Source organism: Mobula hypostoma, chromosome 16 (genome assembly GCF_963921235.1).
Source record: "Mobula hypostoma chromosome 16, sMobHyp1.1, whole genome shotgun sequence".
Taxonomy (NCBI): Eukaryota; Metazoa; Chordata; class Chondrichthyes; order Myliobatiformes; family Myliobatidae; genus Mobula; species Mobula hypostoma.
In genome coordinates, this window is record NC_086112.1 from 71561309 (window position 1) to 71583042 (window position 21734).

At 45.8% G+C, this 21734-nt stretch overlaps 1 protein-coding gene across 3 annotated transcripts in view; it reads left to right on the forward strand.

Annotated features, from left to right (window-relative positions):
* uba6 (ubiquitin like modifier activating enzyme 6) overlaps positions 1-21734 on the forward strand; it is a 455635-nt gene that overhangs the window by 409344 nt on the left and 24557 nt on the right. For all 3 annotated transcript variants that reach the window (XM_063069103.1, XM_063069102.1, XM_063069104.1), the window contains one exon: positions 259-386. In XM_063069103.1, coding sequence (XP_062925173.1) covers positions 259-386 — 128 coding nt within the window. The remainder of the gene's footprint in view (positions 1-258; positions 387-21734) is intronic.

Here is a 21734-nt window from a genome sequence, read left to right on the forward strand (position 1 = left end):
CTCCTCTCTTCTCTCTCTGTAAGAACTTGGAAGCTGCTAGTGTCCTTGTAGAAAGTATAAACATGCTGCCAAAAAACCATAACAGCATCTCAAAGCGGTCTTCGCCTCTCTCTCTCTTTCTTTCTTTCTTTCTCTCTCTTTTAACAAGGTGTCTGTGTTGGACAAAAGCACAGTTCATAGGGGTAATTCAGGATCCCGTCACAATATGAACTAAAAAAAAATAAATACCCTCAAGTAGGTTTTCTCTTTTATTTACAGGTGGCACTGGAGTTAATCAAACTTGTTGCAGACCTTCCACTTGAAGCATACAGAAATTGTTTCTTTAACCTGGCTCTTCCATTTATGGTTTTTACTGAACCAGTGGCAGTAAAGAAAACACAAATAAGGTAAAGAGCGCCTCAGCCAGAGGCAAACAGAATAACTGTGATTGGGTTTTATCTTTAAAATTCGGAATATGGTGTGTTTAAGAAACTTATTTTCTTTTCAAAGTTAATTTTTTAAAATAATTTTTGCTCCATGAACCGAGTGATCATGGGAGCTAAAAGATGGTCCTGTGGGGCTTGTATTTTGGCTAAATGTGAATAAATGTCATTAAATTGTAGGACAGGTACACTGAAACATCCTTGTTTACTCTGTGTGGAATTAACATTCCAGCTAGAGAACGTGGTGTACACTCATTTAAAAAGAATCTGGTCCTACCAAAACGAATATCTGTTTTTATCCTCTTTACACTCAATCTTAAACCCTCTTGCATCCTGCTCATATTCCGAATTTCAGGGGAGATTACATAAAAACAGATATGTACCTGGAATTTAAAAGGTTCAGAAATGAATTTAGATTCATAGAATTATATAGCATTGAAAGAGGCATCTCAGCCCAACCTGTCCACACCAAGAAATGGATACCTTCCTGTCAATGGTTTCCATTTTTATCCCATTTCCTGAAACTTGGTGCGTTGCCCTCTGTGATTAGCAATTCAAGTGCTCAACTTAGATACTTCTTAACCGCTGCCATTGACCAGAGCCATCAAATGTTCTTCATATGACAAGCCTTTCAATCGCAGAATCATTTTTGTGAGCCTCCTTTGAAACTTCTGCAATATCAGCAGATGCTTTCTAAGATAAGGGGCTCAAAACAGCTCACAATACTCCAAGTCAGGCCTCACCAGTGTTTTATGAAGCCTCAACATTATGTCTTTTTTTATATTCTTGTCCTCTTGAAATGAATGCTAATGTCACATTTGCCTTCCTCACCACTTGTGAGGATGTGAGGAATATGGAGGGACATGAACAGAGAGATGAGTTTAGTTGGCCATTTGATCACTAATTTATGTTGTTCAGCACAACACTGTGGGCCGAAGGGCCTGTTCCTGTGCTCTACTGTTCCATGTTCTATAGAGATGAAATGCCCTGCCAGGAGTGCTGGTAGCGGCATATACATTTGGGGCATTTAAGAAACTCTTAGACATGGATGATAGAAAAGTGGCGGCTATGTAGGAGGGATGGGTCAGATCAGGAGTCCCCAACCTTTTTTGCACCGCGGACCGGTTTAATATTGACAATATTCTTGCGGACCGGCCAACCAGCGGGGTGTTCAAGTAGGTTAAACTCACCTCAACATGTCTTTTACAGTTAGGGTTGCCAACTTTCTCACTCCCAAATAAGGGACAAAAGTAGCAGTCAAATCCCGGAACACTTTACCCTAGGAAAGACTACCATGACCATGAAGCCTTGCGCGGGCATCTGTGTGCGCATGCGTGACATGTGCATGAAAAAACGTGCCGATTTTTTCCCCCCACAAATCGGTTTTGCCTTGATCTCCCGGACTACACTGTACATACATTATTTCTACTTTATATAGGCTGTGCATTTATCATATCATTCCTGCTTTTACTATATGTTAGTGTTATTTTCGGTTTTATGTGTTATTTGGTATGATTTGTTAGGTTATTTTTTGGGTCTGGGAACGCTCAAAAAATTTTCCCATATAAATTAATGATAATTGCTTCTTCACTTCACGCCATTTCGGCATGAAAGGTTTCATAGGAACGCTCTACCTTAGCGGGGGAAATACGGGAGAAGGGCAATTTAGCCCAATATACGGGATGTCCCAGCAAATACGGGACAGTTGGCAACCCTATGTTCAAGTTCAACAGTGCGTGACAGGGAATGAGGAAAGGTGCAGCTGACTCATATCATTTCCTCACGGCCTGGTAGCACATGCTTTGCGGCCCGGTGGTTGGGGACTGCTGGGTTAGATTAATCCCAAAGTAGGTTAAAAGGCCAAAGAGTCCAAAAAATAATAGCTGTAATATTCAATGATCTATGTTCTAAAGCAGATAGGATGGGTAGAAATTGCTTTCATAGAACATTCTGCTGGGGGGATGAAGCAGTCAGGTCAGTGGTGCTGTGACCAGCTGTGAGGCTCAGCAGGGAAGAGTAACATAAGGCAGAGCAATGGTGATAGGACACTATAGTTTGGAAAGAGACACCGGATGGTATGTTGCCTCTCAGGCACTAGGGTCTAGGATGTCTTAGAGTAGTTGCAGAATATTTTCAGAGGGAGGGTGAGCAGTCAGGGTGCACATTGCTGCTAATAACATAGGCAGAAAGGGATCTTGTGTAGTGAATACAGGTAGTTCGTGAAGAAGCTGAAGAACAGGACCTTTGACCAGCGACCAAGGAGATCAGAAGTTTGAGAGGAGGGAATTTCACTCAGGTTTACTGACCAAGTGTAAAGGGCAGCAACTCTGGGCAGTTTTTTTTTGGAGCTCTGACCAATGACGAATTGGCACTTGGGATTGATTAGCAAAAACAAATTAAAGGAAAGCAGGGGAAAGCAGAGCGAGCATCATTGTATTAGACAGAGTTAGGATGCAGATTTTGAGGCTTAGGCTCTTAGAGGCTTCAGTCAGAGAAAGCAAAAAGGAAAAGCAATAGGTAAGGCTCCACCCCCATCCACCCTTCTTTACATTTCATCAGTTAGGACAGCAGAGAAATGCTCAACTCAGCAGGCTAGACCGCTTCTATGGAAAACAATTAACGTTTCAGGTCGAGGCCCTTCATCGGGACTGGGAAAAAAAGATTAGGTCAGAGCATGAAAGTGGGGGGAGAGGAGGAAGAAATACTAGGTGGTAGGTGAAACCAGGAGATGGGGAGGGGTGAAGTAAAGGGGTGAGAAGTTGATTTTGTGTGTTACGTACCCCGTAACTGGGTTGCCAAACCAGCAGAAATGGATCACTCAGTTGGAGTCTGGAGTACTAGAACTAAGAAAGTTTTATTAAAGAAACAAGCAACACAGTAATCGAAAGGATAATAATTGCAACAGTTCAGCGATGATAAACACACATGTGCACAGAATTAAGATAACAGCATCAATCAAGCTCTATCGTTGTCTAGGGGTAAATGACCAAATTTCAAAGTGACTCAAAGTTCAGTCCAGTTTAGTAGTTCAGTTCGCAGTAATCGTTGCTATGGCGATGGACAACGTGGGGGAAGAGAGAGAACAGGAACAACTGATCATTCAGAACGGCTTCACTCACAGACCGGCGAGATGGCTCACAAGCAGCTTTTTGGGCGGGTCCTTGGTGATGTCACCTGAGGTCACCGACTGTGACCCCTCCTCCAGATGCGGTCGATCCTCTGCAGTGAACCCGGCACCCAGGCAAGGGCGGACACACACCGGGTTCCCGCTGATCGTACCTTTCCACCCTGGCCGTTGTCTGGTACTTCTCACTGACTCGCTTCCAGGGTCTCGTTACCTCGGGTGGCGTGTGTCCTGCCTTAGCGAACCTGTCCCTTTTTATCCCCCTGCTGGGGTATCGCCTGTCCATCACTTCAAACAGTTCAAGGTTCAAAGGGGGGAGCCGCTCCAGACAGCTCTCTCTCCCACGTCCCTTCATTACACATCTCCAGACGCTGCTCCATTGTTCCTTATCTCTCCTTCCCCTGAGGGCAGGTGGCAGACCACTTGCTGATGTCACTGATGCTAACCCAGGCCAGCAAACATCTTAATTTTATGTGTATTCTCGTCACACTTCCCCCCTTTTAAGGATTTTTACCGGGAGGTAAAAATTACAAACATGAATACATTATTTGATACACACACAAATATACATTTTTATCAGCTATTTGGCTAACACAGCGAGTTTGAAGCTGTCAGCACCCCGACAGACAGTCATCACATTTTCTGTTTCTTTTACACGTGTTATTAATAATCCCTTAGACCAGGCTCCAACTCAGCAAACTTCATAGTGGCCAAAAACAGTGATGAATTGCGACCAATGTAACCTCTCATTTGGTTTTGTCCCGGACCACAATAACAAGGGTCGTCCCATTCCGACTCAGTTTTCTCTCGCAAGGGCTTAGTAGGAGGGGGACGGGTATTGACCGCAGAGTTATTGCAAAACTTCCTGCAGTACCCCACCATCTCCAAGAGCCTTCTGAGGGCCCTCTTGTCTGTCGGGGTTGGGAGGTCAGCGATAGCCTGCACTGTAGCTTGCATCGCTGCCAGCTGCCCCTGTGTCACCACAATTCCCAGGTAAGTGACCCTCGTGTGGCCGAATTCATTTTTTCCAAGGTTCACTATCAAACTGGCTTCAGACAGCCGTATTAAATTGCCAATACACACCTCTGTGTTCATCAGCCCTTTAGTCACTGAATTACTCATTAAATATGAGTGTTCTTTACTAGGCTGCCCTATTGTAACAGACATCACCCAACGTCCCAGTTCTTTGCATTTCCTCGGGACAATCAAACACACAGGTGCGAGTCGTTTAATTACTTCTTCTGAAGATTCGCTTTGTTCGGGGATTAAGGGAGAGACCTTATCAGTAGACCTGGCCAAAACAATAGCCTTCTCCCATCTGACCGATCCCATCCTAATCTTTTCAAAATGGTTTTTTCCTCTTATCAGGGGGCCCCTAGCTTCATTGATTTCCACGCTAACACCGACTAGGTTTGTTAGCATATCAAAAGCCGGTGACCGTCTCAGTTCGCGTCGGTCATGATCAATAACATTTTTTCCCCTGGGCAGCCGGTAAATCTCTTTCATGATTCCACCAACTGTTTCCTCCAGCACCGCAAAATGTCCACCGGGGGGTACCTCGTGGGCCATGTTAAAAACCTCATCCCCATAACTCTTTTGCACCACCCCCCACTCCTCATCTGTGGATACTGTACTTGATTTCCCTTTCTTCCTTAGCACTTCCTCATCCGCACAATAGCCTACTAGTTCCCTTGTCAAGGCTGTGTCAGAGAGAGCGGTCTCTGCCAAATCCATCAGCCCCTCGTCTCGCTCCTGCGTCTGCACAAATTCTTTCCTGGCTACTGCTACGTCCGTCCCAGCTCCCTCACTGCCTCTTGTCTCACTACCCTCTTTCTTTCCATTTTCTACCCCCTTCTCGTACAAGGTTGGAAGAAACATTTCAGCTAAATTTACCACCACAGCTAAATTCACTACCGCAGCCCCATGATGAACCTGTGAGTCCATGGGCGGGGCTTCACTGTTGGCAGGCTGACCTGTCAATCTCACGACTGGGAACACGATTCCTCCAGCGATGTCATTACCGAGCAAGACTTCCACGTCTTTCATCGGTAATTCGGACCTCACCCCGATCGTGACTAGTCCAGAGACCAGGTTGCTCCGTAAGTGTATCTGGTGCAAAGGGACTGACTCTGTCCCTTCCCCAACACCTTTGACCTCTACCTCCCCAGTCTGGGTCTCTGAGCTAAACTCTAATACACTCTTCAGTATTAGTGACTGACACGCTCCCGTGTCTCTCCAGATCCACACTGGAACTGGTTTTAACCTCTCCTTCACTGACACCAATCCGGCTGAGATAAACCTCTCGCGCCCTTCCTGGACTTTTTCAGACCTGTCCTTCCCTAGCGGTTCGCTTAACAACTCGATACAGCCATTCAAAATTTCCGCTTTTCCTTTTCCCGTCTCCTTCCTTGGGGCAAAGCACCTGGACGCAAAGTGTCCGACTTTCCCACAATTATAACAGACGACCCCAGGAGACTTCCGACCAGACTGCTCCCGGTCTACCTTATCCTTTTCACTAGTCCCCGGCTTACTTTCTGACTTTTCCGGCGGACTCTCCCCGCCGTCCTGACTACCCTTCTGGTAGCCTTTACTCGGGGCAAACTTCATTTTATGCGTCAACGCATACTCATCCGCTAACTTAGCAGTTGCGGCTAACGTGGCTGCCTCTTTCTCATCGAGGTAGGGTCTCATACCCTCAGGGACACAACCTTTAAACTGCTCAATCAGGATCAGTTGTAGCAGTCTGTCATAATCCCCCTCTACCCCCTTCAAGGCGCACCAACGCTCACAATATGTCTGCATCTCACGGGCAAACTCCAAATACGTGCGGTCCCACTGTTTCCTCGCATTCCGGAACCTCTGCCGGTATGCCTCCGGGACCAACTCATAAATCCTGAGGATGGCCTCTTTCACCACCTCATACCTCTGGGCATCTTCCGCGGACAAAGCTGAGTAAGCTTGTTGGGCTTTCCCTTTCAGTACACTCTGAAGTAAAACAACCCACTTATCCCTCGGCCAGTCCTGACTTATAGCCACTTTTTCGAAGTGGAGAAAGTACCGATCCACGTCGGTATCGTCAAATGGGGGAACCAGCCTAACCTCCTGGGTCGCCCGGAACCCTCCACCTTGGTTCGGCACGAGCCCCTGCTCGGCCCTTATCTTTAACTTCTCCAGCTCAAATTCCCTTTCCCTCTGTTTCTCCTCTCTCTCCAACTGTCTGTCCCTCTCTCTCTCTTCTCTCTCCAACTGTCTTTCTCTCTCTTGCCTTTCTACCTCTTTCTCTTTCTCCGGCCTTTCTAACTGCTTCTCTTCGTGTTCTAACTGCCGTACCCGGAACTCGTGCTTGAGTCTCAGTTTTTCAAGCTGTACCTGTACCGCGTCTCCAGCAGGTTTTTCAATAGACACCACCCCCAGCTCACCTTGGGGAAACACACCTTTAGATACATAGTGCTCTACAATAGCTCTGTGTATCTCCTCTCTCCTCATTGTCGACTTCCCCTTAGCAAGATTCAACCGTTTGGCCACAGCTACCAATTCCGATTTCCTGGCATCCTCTAATGCCTCCAAGGTCGGCGCCTTTATAAATTCCTCAGCCTCCATTTCTGCTGTTTGTCTTTTCTTTCTTTTGGGAATTTTAACCCAATCAATTTACTCCGTCCCAAATTTAGCGTTCAAAATCGCGGACAAGAACCCCACTTATGTTACGTACCCCGTAACTGGGTTGCCAAACCAGCAGAAATGGATCACTCAGTTGGAGTCTGGAGTACTAGAACTAAGAAAGTTTTATTAAAGAAACAAGCGACACAGTAATCGAAAGGATAATAAATGCAACAGTTCAGCGATGATAAACACACATGTGCACAGAATTAAGATAACAGCATCAATCAAGCTCTATCGTTGTCTAGGGGTAAATGACCAAATTTCAAAGTGACTCAAAGTTCAGTCCAGTTTAGTAGTTCAGTTTGCAGTAATCGTTGCTATGGCGATGGACAACGTGGGGGAAGAGAGAGAACGGGAACGACTGATCATTCAGAACGGCTTCACTCACAGACCGGCGAGATGGCTCACAAGCAACTTTTGGGCGGGTCCTTGGTGATGTCACCTGAGGTCACCGACTGTGACCCCTCTTCCAGATGCGGTCGATCCTCTGCAGTGAACCCGGCACCCAGGCAAGGGCGGACACACACCGGGTTCCCGCTGATCGTACCTTTCCACCCTGGCCGTTGTCTGGTACTTCTCACTGACTCGTGAGAAGCGTACCGCTTCCAGGGTCTCGTTACCTCGGGTGGCGTGTGTCCTGCCTTAGCGAACCTGTCCCTTTTTATCCCCCTGCTGGGGTATCGCCTGTCCATCACTTCAAACAGTACAGGGTTCAAAGGGGGAGCCGCTCCAGACAGCTCTCTCTCTCTCCCACCTCCCTTCATTACACATCTCCAGACGCTGCTCCATTGTTCCTTATCTCTCCTTCCCCTGAGGGCAGGTGGCAGACCAACTGCTGATGTCACTGATGCTAACCTAGGCCAGCAAACATCTTAATTTTATGTGTATTCTCGTCACATGTGAAAGAGATAAAAGGCTGGAGAAGGAGAGGGCAGAAGGTCATGGAATAAAGGGAAGGGGGAGGAGCACCAGAGGGAGTTGATGGGCAGATACGGTGAGAGAGGGAAAAGGGAATGGGGAATGGTGAAGGTGGAGGAGGGACAATTACCAGAAGTTTGAGAGATTGATGTTCATGCCATCAGGTTGGAGGCTACCCAGACAGAATATAAGGTGTTGCTCCTCCAACCTGAGTGTGGCCTCATCGTGGCAGCAGAGTAGGGCAGGAACTGACGTTGGAATGAGAATGGGAAGTAGAATTGAAATGGTGGCCACAGGAAGATCACGCTTTTTCTGGTGGTGCGCAGCGAAGTGGCCATCTGCGTTGGGTCTCACTGATATACAGGAGGCCACACTGGGAGTACTGGATACAGTAGATGACCCCAACACACTCACAGGTAAAATGGAGAGGAAAGAAAGGTGTGCTAGGTAGTGGGATCCCATTGGAGGTGGCAGAAGTTATGGAGGATTAGGCTGGACACAGAGGTTGGTGGGCTGATGGGTAAGGACAAGAGGAACCCTATCCCTGGCGGGGTGGCAGGAGGATGGGATAAGGGCAGACATATGCAAAATGGAAGAGATACGAATTATGGAACACCTGGAATTGAGACTTGGTTGTGGGAGGGGCAGAAATGGCAGTTCAGTGTCCTGGGGTTCGGTTGTTTTAGACATGACACAGCAGGATTAATTAAAGAGGCACTACTAGTCAGGGAAGATGTCATGGCAGTGCTTCGTCAGACAGACTGGAGAACTTGTCTAGTGAGGTGTTATGGGTGCAATTGAGAAATAAGAAAGATATGGCCAAATTCATGGGACTATATTACAGACCACTCAAATGTCCAAGGGATTTAGAGGAACAAATGTGTAGAGGGATCTCAAACTTGCAAGAAATGTAAGGTGGTTATACTGGGTGATTTTAACTTCCCACATGTTGACTGGGTCTCCACTCTTACCACTGCCGGCGATCTGACAGGAATTTCAGGATCCAGCTACACAAGGCAGGGTGAAGGCCTAGGTCTTTGAGCTTCTTGTCGCATGTGGATGGAATTATGGTGTTGAATGCTGAACTGTAGTCTAAGGACAGCATTCTCACAGCAGCATGCATCATCTATCGATCGGTTGTGTTGGTAGGTGAATTATAGGGTTTCCGGTGTGGGTGGTAGCATGCTGCAGATGTAGTCCTTGGCCAGCTTCTCAAAGCATTTGATTATTATTGAGGTGAGTGCGACAGGGCGCCAGTCATTCAGACTTGTTACCTCGGTCTTTTTAGGTACAGGGGCAATGGTGGATCTTTTAAAGCAGAGGAGCACTCTACACTGGGAGAGATTAAAAATGTCTGTAAACACACCTGCCATTTATTCCACGCACATCCTGAGTACCCGCTCTGGAATGCCATCCGGTCCCGCAGCCTTGCGACTGTCCACTCATTGGAAACACCTGCGTTTTTCAGCCTCAGAGATGACCGAGGTGCAGGTTGCTTCGGCGACTCTCCTCAGAGGCTCAGTGTTGGCGACATCAAACCAAGCGTAGAAAAGATTTAGCTCGTCTGGGAGAGGGGCAGTGATGTTGGTAGTACTGCTGCACTTAGCTTTGAAGTCTGCCATCTTAGTGTGTTTTGAGGAAGTTACCGGGAAAACAAAGGCAAGGCAGTGGATGTTGTCTACAAGGACTTTAGCAAGGTATCTGACAAGGCAGGTCAAGAAGGTTCAGTTGCTCAGAGTTCAAAATGATGTACAAAATTGGATTAGATAATGGCTTTGTGGGAGAAGCAAAAGAGTGGTTGCCTCTGACTGGAAGCCTGTGACTAGGGGTGTGCCGCAGGGATCGCTGCTGGGTCTGTTGTTGTTTATAACTTACATCAGTGATCTGGATGACAATTTGATACTGGATCAGCAAATTTGTGGATGACACCAAAACTGGGGATGCAGTTGACAGTGTGGAAGACTATCATGGCTTGCAGAGGGATCTGGATCAACTGGAAAAATGGGCTGAAAATGGCAGATGGAATTTAATGCAGACAAATGTGAGCTGTTGCACTTGGGTAGGACCAACCAGAATTTGTCTTACACAGTGAATGGTAGGGCACTGAGGAGTATGGTAGAACAAAGGGATCTGTGAATGGAGGCCCATAATCAGTTGAAAGTGGCATCACAGGTAAATAGGGCCATAAAGGAAGCTTTTGTCACATTGGCCTTCATAAATCAAGGAAATATGATGTCATGTTGAGGTTGTATAAGACATTGGTGAGCCCTAACTTGGAGTATTGTGTGCAGTTTTGGTCACCTACCTACAGATAGAGGTGTACAAAATTTTGAGAGGTATAGACAGAGTAAACGTAAGCAGACTTTTTCCACTGAGGTTGGATGGGACTACAACTAGAGCTCATATGGTAACGGTGAAAGGTGAAAAGTTTAAGGGGAACTTTAGGGGAAATTTGTTCACTCAGAGGATCGCAAGAGTGTGGAACGAGCTACCAGCATCCGAGCTTGATTTCACCTTTTAAGAAAAGTTTAGATAGATACATGGACGGTATGGAGGGCTGTGGTCCCGGTGCAGGTTGATTGCAGTAGGCAATTTAAATAGTTTTGGCATGGACTAGATGGGCCAAAGGGCCTGTTTCTATGATGACCTCCAAGATGGTAATCTCAGGTTTACTCCCGGTGCCAGGTGCTGAGTGGGGCAGGAATAGGGTGATATTCCTATAGAATATAAGAATAGAATGAGTGGCTGAGGAATTGGTACAGGGGGCGAGGTTTCAGGTTCTTTGTTCATTCAAACTTTTTCTGGGGTAGTGTGACCTGTACAAGAGGGACGGGTTGCATCTGATTTGGAACCAATATTCTAGCCAGGAAGTTCGATGGTGCTACTTGTGAGGGTTTAAATTAGTTTGACAGGGGAATGAGAACTAGAGCACATCAGAAAGTAGAGGGATGGAGAGGAAGGTACTGTAGAGGAGGTCCTGAAAACAGAATACAGGGAATTAGGAAGTAAATTGAGAGGCAGGACCTCAGGGATAATAATCTCGGAATTGCTGCCTGTGCCACACAACAGTGAAGATATAAATACATGGTTGAAGAATTGGAACAAAGGGCAGGAATTCAGATTTCTGTATAATTGGCACCTGTTCTGGTGGAGGGGCCGGTAGTGCTGAGGAAACGGAGAGTCTGCAGAGAGACTTGGATAGATTGGAAGAATGGGCAGAGAAGTGGCAAATGAAGTACAATGTTGGAAAGTGTATGGTTATGCACTTTGGCAGAAATAATAAACGGGCAGACTATTATTTAAATGGGGAAAGAATTCAAAGTTCTGAGATGCAACAGGACTTGGGAGTCCTCGTACAGGATACCCTTAAGGTTAACCTCCAGGTTGAGTCGGTAGTGAAGAAGGCGAATGCAATGTTGGCATTCATTTCTTGAGGAATAGGGTATACGAGCAGGGATGTGATATTGAGGCTCTATAAGGCGCTGGTGAGACCTCACTTGGAGTACTGTGGGCAGTTTTGGTCTCCTTATTTAAGAAAGGATATGCTGACGTTGGAGAGAGTACAGAGAAGATTCACTAGAATGATTCCGGGAATGAGAGGGGTAACATATGAGGAATTTTGTCTGCTCTTGGACTGTATTCCTTGGAGTTTAGAAGAATGAGGGGAGACCTTATAGAAACATTTCGAATGTTGAAAGGCATGGACAGGGTGGATGTGGCAAAGTTCTTTCCCATGATGGGGGAGTCCACGAGAGCCCACGAGAGGGCATGACTTAAGGATTGAAGGGCACCCATTCAGAATAGAAATGCGAAGAAATTTTTTTTGTCAGAAGGTGGTGAATCTATGGAATTTGTTGCCACGGGCAGCAGTGGAGGCCAAGTCATTGGGTGTATTTAAGGCAGAGATTGATAGGTATCTGAGTAGCCAGGGCATCAAAGGTTATGGTGAGAAGGCGGGGGAGTGGGACTAAATGGGAGAATGGATCAGCTCATGATAAAATGGCGGAGCAGACTCGATGGGCTGAATGGCCGACTTCTGCTCCTTTGTCTTATGGTCTTAAATGCAGACAGCAAAGAGTTAAATTGTACCACAGAAGCAAAATTCAAAAGAATTGTTTGTGAACCCTGTAGAATTTTCTGTATTTCTGCATAAATATCTTCAGATCTTCACAAGATCTCTTTGCTTTTATATTCTATTCCCCTTGAAATATATGCCAACGTTGAATTTGCTTTCTTTACCACAGACTCAACCTGTAAATTAACCTTCTCGGAGTCTTGTATGAGGACTCCTAAATCCCTCTGCACTTCTGATGTTTGGGCTTTCTCCCCATTTAGATAACAGTCTGCACTACTGTTCCTTTTATCAAAATGCATTATCATGCATTTCCCAACACTATATTCCATCTGCCACTTTTTTGCCCATTCTTCCAATTTGTCTAAGTCCTGCTGTGATCACATTGCTTCCTCAGCACTACCTACCCCTCTACCTATCTTCGTATCATTTGCAAACTTTGCCACAAAACCATCAATTCCATTATCCAAATGATTGACAAACAACATGAAAAGGAGCGGTCCCAATACTGACCACTGAGGAATACCACTAGTCACTGGCAGACACAAGAAAAGGCCCCCTTTATTCCCACTCTCTGCCTCCTGGCTGTCAACCTTTCTGTATCTGTGCCAGTATCTTTCCAGTAACACCATAGGATTTTATCTTGTTAAGCAGCCCCAAGTGTGTCACTTTTATCAAATGCCCTCTGAAAATCCAAGTAAATGACATCCACTGCCTCTCCTTTGTCCACTCTGCTTGTTACTTCCTCAAAGAACTCTAACAGATTTGTCAGGTAAGATTTCCCTTCACAGAAACCATGCTGACTTTGACTTATTTTATCATTAGTCTCCAAGTACCCTGAAACCTCATCCTTAATAAAGACTCCAGCACTTTCCCAACCACTGAGGTTAGGCTGACTGGCCTATAATTTCCTTTCTTTTGCCTTCCTCCCTTCTTAAAGAGTGGAGTGACATCTACAATTTTCCAGCCCTCCAAGACCATGCTGGGATCAAGTAATTCTTGAAAGATCATGACCAATGCATCGTTTAGCTCTTCAGCAGCCTCTCTCAGGACCCAGGGATGTAGTCCATCTGGTCCAGGTGACTTATCCACCTAAAACCTTTGAGTTTGCCTAGCATTCCTTTGTAATAGCAATGGCACTCACTCCTGCTCCCTTACACTCGGGAACCTCTGGCACACTGCTGGTGTCTTCCACAGTGAGGACAGATGCAAGGTACCTATTAAGTTCATCTGCCATTTCTTTGTTCCCCATTACTACCTCATCAGCATTATTTTCCAGTGGTTCGATATCAACTCTAACCTCCCTTTTACTCTTTACTGTGGGACATATCTATCCTGCACCTGGTGAACTATTCCCAGAAATTTCGGCCATCTCTGCTTTGCCATCATCCCCACTGGTATCCTCCTCCAGTCCATCTGGCCAAACTCCTCTCTCTCATACCTCTGTAATTCCATTTATTCCATTGCAAAACTGGTACGTGATTTGTGCTTCTGTCTCTCAAAGTGCGGCATGAATTCAGTCATATTATGATCACTGGCTCCTAAGGGTTCCTTTACATTAAGCTCCCTGATAAGATCTGGGTCATGACACAACACCCAATCGAAGATAGCCTTTCTCCAAGTAGGCTCAAGCACAAACTGCTCTAAAAAAGCCGTCTCATAGGCATTCAACAAATCCCTCTCTTGCGATCCAACACCAATCTGATTTTCCCAATCCCCTTGCACATTGAATTCCCCCATTAGAATTGAGCCACTACCCTTATTACATGCATTTTCCAACTCTCTTTGCAAGTTCAATCCCACATCTTGGCTACTATTTGGATGCCTATATATGATTCCCATAATTTTTTTTTAACCCTTGCAGTTTCTTAACTCCGTCCACAAAAATTAGACATTTTCTGACCCAATGTCACCTCTTTCTAAAGATGTAATTCCATCTCTTACCAACAGAACCACACCAGCACCTATGCCTTCCTGGTTGTCCTTTCAATACAAAGTATTTCCATTGATGTTAAGCTCTCAACTATGGCCTTCTATCAGCCACGACTCTGATGTTCACAATGTCATACTGACCAATTTCTAATTGCGCCACGAGGTCATCCACCTTATTACGAATGCTACACGCATTTAAATACTGCACTTTCAGTGCTGCATTCTTCACCTTTCCCTTGACACCCCATACACCCCACACACCCCACACACCCCACATCCAAGTATTTTGTATCAAGGAAAATATTGGACTCTTTTTATACCGAGATGATGGATACTTGGAATGTGCTGCCAGAGCTGGTTCTGGGGGCATATACAATTGAAGTATTTATAGGGCTTTTCAGTGGACACATATGCAGGGAATGGAAGGGGCTTAACTAGTTTGGCAGAACATCATGGGCCAAAGGACCTTATTCTTTGTTCTTTGTCTTAACCGCCAAAGTAATTTCATGTCCTCTTTTTGCCCTCCTGATTTTGCTGCTAAGTGTTCCAACCATGGTGTACATCCCATACTCCGAGGATTTTTTTTTATCACAAATACCTATCCCTGGCATATCCATCCTTTATATTTGACCAGACCCTCAATAACAATCATGAACCAGGGTTCCCTAAACCTGCTACCTTTACTTCACTCTTAGCCAAAGCATGCTGATCCTAAACTCTCCGTGTCTCCTTTTTAAAGCCTTCCACTTGCGAGACATCCTTTAAACTGTGAACAGCCCCTCCAATTCACCCTTTGCAAGTTCTTCTCTAATGTCTTCAAAAAATCTGCCTTGCCCAATGTAGGACATTCATTTGTAGACCAGTCATACCTTTCTCCATGATGTTTTAAAACTAATAGAATTATGATCACTGGTCCTATCCTGCTCCTGCACAGACACTGATACTTGCCCTACTTTATTTCCGAAGAGAGGTCAAGTGTTGCCTCCTCTCAAGTAGAACTATCCCCATTTTGTTTGAAAAAACATTCCCAAGTTGTCAGGACACTGGAGCAGGGATCCAGTACTGTGCACATTGTGATATTAATTGTGTAACAAATCCTGAGGTGCAAACAAAGTCAGTGTCAAAGTTCAGATAGAGATCAAAACATCCAGAGAAATCTAAAAACCAGAATCGGGAAATAGGCAGAGTCGATATTCAGATAGACAGAGCACAGATACAAAGGCTCAGGAAAATTCACTGGCACAATCTGGCAACAAACAAGTGAAAACACAGGACTGAAATACACTGAGCAATAAACAGAGAGGCAGATGATAGGTGGAGCACAATGAGACACAAGTGGCAGCAATACAGGTAATAATGAGAAATAGATGAGAGGCGGAGTACTCAGTAATACAGGGGCCGGAGTAGGGACATGGCAATACAAAACCACAGACTGACAGCTAGGGGAAAAAACACAAAAAGACAGAGTTCAACTGGGGGTACTGACACAAGCATAATTAACAGTTAATATGAGGAAAGTTCATCAGTCCACAGTGAGAGAAATTGTCTACAAATGAAGGAAACTCAGCACTGTTGCTACTCTCCCTAGGAGTGGGCGACCTGCAAAGATCACACCAAGAGCACAATGTGCAATGTTGAAGGAGGTGAAAAAGAACCCAAGGGTAACAGCAAAATACCTTCAGAAATCTTTAGAACTTGCTAAAGTCTCTGTTCATGTGTCCACTATAAGAAAAACACTGAACAAGAATGGTGTTCATGGAAGGACACCACAGAGGAAACCATTGGTCTCCAAAAAAAACCATTGCTGCACATCTCAAGTTTGCAGAAGACCACCTGGATATTCTACATTGCTTCTCAGACAACGTTCTGTAGACAGATGAGACGAAAGTTGAACATTTTGGTAGAAATGCACATTACTATGTTTGGAGGAAAAAGGCCACTGCACACCAACACCATCCCAACGGTGAAGCATGGTGGAAGGAGCTTCCTCCACCTCCAACGGGATCCCACCACTAAGCACATCGTTCCCTCCCCGCTTTCTGCAGGGATCGCTCCCTACGTGACTCCCTTGCCCATTCGTCCCCACCATCTCTCCCCACCAATCTCCCTCCTGGCACTTATCCTTGTAAGTGGAACAAGTGCTACACATGCCCTTACACTTCCTCCCTCACCACCATTCAGGGCCCCAGACAGTCCTTCCAGGTGAGGCGACACTTCACCTGTGAGCCGGCTGGGGTGATATACTGTGTCGTAGACGGAATATAAGGTGTTGTTCCTCCGACCTGAGTGCGGCTTCATCTTTACAGTAGAGGAGGCCGTGGATAGACATATCAGAATGGGAATGGGACGTGGAATTAAAATGTGTGGCCACTGGGAGATCCTGTTTTCTCTGGCGACAAAGCGTAGCTGTTCAGCGAAACAAGATGAAGCCACACTCAGGTTGGAGGAACAACACCTTATATTCCACCTGGGTAGCCTCCAACCTGATGGCATGAATATTGACTTCTCAAACTTCCGCTAATGCCCCACCTCTCCCTCATACCCCATCCGTTATTTATTTATTTATATACAACACACTCTTTTTCTCTCTGTCCTTTTTCTCCCTCTGTTCCCCTCACTATACCCCTTGCCCATCCTCTGGGCTTCCCCCCCCCATCCCCCTTTTCTTTCTCCCTGGGTCTCCTGTCCCATGATCCTCTCATATCCCTTTTGCCAATCACCTGTCCAGCTCTTGGCTCCATCCCTCCCCCCTCCTGTCTTCTCCTATCATTTTGTATCTCCCCCTCCCCCTCCCACTTTCAAATCTCTTACTAGCTCTTCCTTCAGTTAGTCCTGACGAAGGGGCTTGGCCCAAAACGTCAACTGTACCTCTTCGTAAAGATGCTGCCTGGCCTGCAGTGTTCACCAGCAACTTTTATGTGTGTTGCTTGTCAATGAGATTACCCCTCATTCTTCTGAATTCTAGTGAATACAGGCCCAGAGACATCAAACACTGTTCGTATGTCAAGCCATTCAATCTTGGAATCATTTTTGTGAACCTCCTTTAAACCCTTTCCGGTTTCAGCATAACCTTCCTTAGATAAGGGGCCCAAAACTGCTCACAGTGCTCCAAGTGAGGCCTCACCAGTGCTTCATGAAGTGTGAACGTAAATTGCTTCCTTTTATATTCCAGTCCTCTTGAAATGAATGCTAACATCGCATTTGTCTTCCTCATCGTGGACTCAACCTGCAAATTAACTTTGATGGAATCCTGTAAATCTTCCATTTAGAAGATAATCTAGAGTCTTTCCTGTAATACCATGGGCTCATAGCTTGTTAAGCAGACTCGTGTGGCACTTTGTCAAAGGCCTTCTAAAGATCGAAGAACACAACATCAACCGACTCTTCTTTGTCTATCCTGCTTGTTATTTCTTCAAAGAATTCCAACAGATTTGGATTCAGTAGGCCTCTTAGATTGGTACAAACGTACATGGAGCTTGGGAAAATAGAGAGCTATGCAGTATGGTAATTCTAGGCAGTCTCTAGAGTAGGATACATGGTCGGCACAATGCTGTGGACTGAAGGGCCTTTAATATGCTGTAAATTTCTATGTTCTATGTAGATTAGTCAGGCAAGATTTTCCCTTGATGAAATCATGCTGACTATGGCCTTTTTATCATGTGTCTTCAAGTACCCTGAAACCTCATCCCTAGTAATCAACTCCAACATCTTTCCAACCACTGAGGTCAAACTAACTGGCCTGTAGTTTTCTTTCTTCTGCCGCTCACCCTTTTTGAACAGTGAAGTGCCATTTGCAATTTTCCACTCTTCTGGAACCTAGTGGTTCTTGAAGGATCATTTCTAACACCTTCGCAGTCTCTTCAGCCACCTCTTTCAGAACCCTGAGGTGTACACCATCTGGTCCAGGAGACATCTTCAGACCTTTCAGTGTCACAAGAACCTTCTCCCTAGTAATGGTAACTTCACACACTTCATGACTCCTGGTACCTGGAATTTCCACTATACTGCTAATGTCTTCCACAGTGAATAATAATGCAAAATACTTATTTTGTCCACCTTTTCCTTGTCCCCCATTAGTACCTTTGCAGCATCATTTTCCAGAGGCATAATATCCACTCTCACCTATCTTTCACACTTTTATGTATCTGAAGAAACTTTTGGTATTATTGCCCAGCTTACTTTCATATTCCATCTTTACAATCTTAATGACCTTGTTACTTGCCTTCCATTGGTTTTTAAAAGCCTCCCAATTCTGATAGAAGAGGGCCTGGCCTCAGAATTGAGGGATGTCTGTTTTGAATAGAGATGAGGAAACATTTATTTTGCCAGAGGGTGGCGAATCTGTGGAATTCACCACTGACACTGATCTCATAGTTCCCTCACCCTGCACCACCCATTTCTACTTCCTACCCAAGATACACAAATCCCCTTGCCCAAGTAGACCCTTTGTTTCAGCTTGTTCCCACCCCACTGAACTCGTATCTGTATACCTCAACTCTATTTTATCTCACCAGTTCAGTCCCTTCCCACCAACATCCGTGACACTTCACACACACTAGATCTCTTCAATGATTTCAAGTTCTCTGGCCCCCATTCATCTTGTTTTTACTGTGGATATTCAGTCCCTATATACCTCCACCCCCTCCCCCCCCCCCCCACCAGGAAGGCCTTAAAGCTCTCTGTTTCTTTCTGGACACCAGACCCAACCAGTTGCCTTCCACCACCACTTTCCTCCATCTAGCACAACTTGTCCTCACTCTCAATAATTTCTCCTTTAGCTCCTCTTACTTTCTTCAAACAAAAGGTGTAGGGATGGGCACTTGCATGGGTCCCAGCTATGCCTGCCTGTTTGTCAGTTACGTGGAACAGTCTATGATCCAAGCCTACACTGATAGCCGTCCCACGCTTTTTCTACACTACATTCTGCTCCTGTGTCTTATGGTCTTATTCGGGGCATCAGACGATATGCTGAGAAGGCAGGTGTATGGGGTTGAGTGGGATTCAGGATCAGCCATGATGGAATAGCAGAGCAGACTTGATGGGCTGAACAGCCTAGTTATGCTCCTCTGTGTTATGGTCTGCATCAACAACTGCATTGGGGATGTTTCCTGTACCCTTGTGGAACTTGACGACTTTACTAGTATGTGAACTTTACAGTATGTGAACAGGCCGACTAGGGGGAATGCCATACTAGATCTAGTACTAGGTAATGAACCGGGTCAGGTCACAGATCTCCCAGTGAGTGAGTATCTGGGGGACAGTGACCACCGCTCCCTGGCCTTTAGCATTATCATGGAAAAGGATAGAATCAGAGAGGACAGGAAAATGTTTAATTGGGGAAGGGCAAATTATGAGGCTATAAGGCTAGAACTTGCGGGTGTGAATTGGGATGATGTTTTTACAGGGAGATGTACTATGGACATGTGGTCGATGTTTAGAGATCTCTTGCAGGATGTTAGGGATAAATTTGTCCTGGTGAGGAAGATAAAGAATGGTAGGGTGAAGGAACCATGTGTGACAAGTGAGGTGGAAAATCTAGTCAGGTGGAAGAAGGCAGCATACATGAGGTTTAGGAAGCAGGGATCAAACGGGTCTATTGAGTAATATAGGGAAGCAAGAAAGGAGCTTAAGAAGGGGCTGAGAAGAGCAAGAGGGCAGCATGAGAAGGCCTTGGCAAGTAGGGTAAAGGAAAACCCCAAGGCATTCTTCAATTATGTGAAGAAAAAAAGGATAACAGGAGTGAAGGTAGGACCGATTAGAGATAAAGGTGGGAAGATGTGCCTGGAGGCCGTGGAAGTGAACGAGGTCCTCAATGAATACTTCTCTTCGGTATTCACCAATGAGAGGGAACTTGATGATGGTGAGGACAATATGAGTGAGGTTGATGTTCTGGAGCATGTTGATATTAAGGGAGAGGAGGTGTTGGAGTTGTTAAAATACATTAGGACGGTTAAGTCCCCGGGGCCTGACGGAATATTCCCCAGGCTGCTCCACGAGGCGAGGGAAGAAATTGCTGAGCCTCTGGCTAGGATCTTTATGTCCTCGTTGTCCACAGGAATGGTACCGGAGGATTGGAGGGAGGCGAATGTCCCCTTGTTCAAAAAAGATAGTAGGGATAGTCCAGGTAATTATAGACCAGTGAGCCTTACGTCTGTGATGGGAAAGCTGTTGGAAAAGATTCTTAGAGATAGGATCTCTGGGCATTTAGAGAATCATGGTCCGATCAGGGACAGTCAGCATGGCTTTGTGAAGGACAGATCGTGTCTAACAAGCCTGATAGAGTTCTTTGAGGAGGTGACCAGGCATATAGATGAGGGTAGTGCAATGGATGTGATCTATATGGATTTTGGTAAGGCATTTGACAAGGTTCCACATGGTAGGCTTATTCAGAAAGTCAGAAGGCATGGGATCCAGGGAAGTTTGGCCAGGTGGATTCAGAATTGGCTTGCCTGCAGAAGGCAGAGGGTCGTGGTGGAGGGAGTACATTCGGTTTGGAGGATTGTGACTAGTGGTGTCCCACAAGGATCTGTTCTGGGACCTCTACTTATCGTGATTTTTATTAACGACCTGGATGTGGGGGTAGAAGGGTGGGTTGGCAAGTTTGCAGACGACACAAAGGTTGGTGGTGTTGTAGATAGTGTAGAGGATTGTCAAAGATTGCAGAGAGACATTGATAGGATGCAGAAGTGGGCTGAGAAGTGACAGCTGGAGTTCAACCCAGAGAAGTGTGAGATGGTACACTTTGGAAGGACAAACTCCAAGGCAGAGTACAAAGTAAATGGCAGGATACTTGGTAGGGTGTGGAGGAGTGGAGGGATCTGGGGGTACATGTCCACAGATCCCTGAAAGTTGCCTCACAGGTGGATAGGGTAGTTAAGAAAGCTTATGGGGTGTTAGCTTTCATAAGTCGAGGGATAGAGTTTAAGAGTCGCGATGTAATGATGCAGCTCTATAAAACTCTGGTTAGGCCACTCTTGGAGTATTGCCACACTCAGGTTGGAGGAACAACACCTTATATTCCGTCTGGGTAGCCTCCAACCTGATGGCATGAACATCGACTTCTCTAACTTCTGCTAATGCCCCACCTCCCCCTCGTACCCCATCTGTTACTTATTTTTATACACACATTCTTTCTCTCACTCTCCTTTTTCTCCCTCTGTCCCTCTGAATATACCCCTTGCCCATCCTCTGGGTCCCCCCCACCTTGCCTTTCTTCCCGTACCTCCTGTCCCATGATCCTCTCGTATCCCTTTTGCCTATCACCTGTCCAGCTCTTGGCTCCATCCCTCCCCCTCCTGTCTTCTCCTATCATTTTGGATCTCCCCCTCTCCCTCCAACTTTCAAATCCCTTACTCACTTTTCCTTCAGTTAGTCCTGATGAAGGGTCTCGGCCTGAAACGTCGACTGCACCTCTTCCTAGAGATGCTGCCTGGCCTGCTATGTTCACCAGCAACTTTTATGTGTGTTGCTTGAATTTCCGGCATCTGCAGAATTCCTGTTGTTCTTGGAGTATTGTGTCCAGTTCTGGTTGCCTCACTATAGGAAGGATGTGGAAGCATTGGAAAGGGTACAGAGGAGATTTACCAGGATGCTGCCTGGTTTAGAG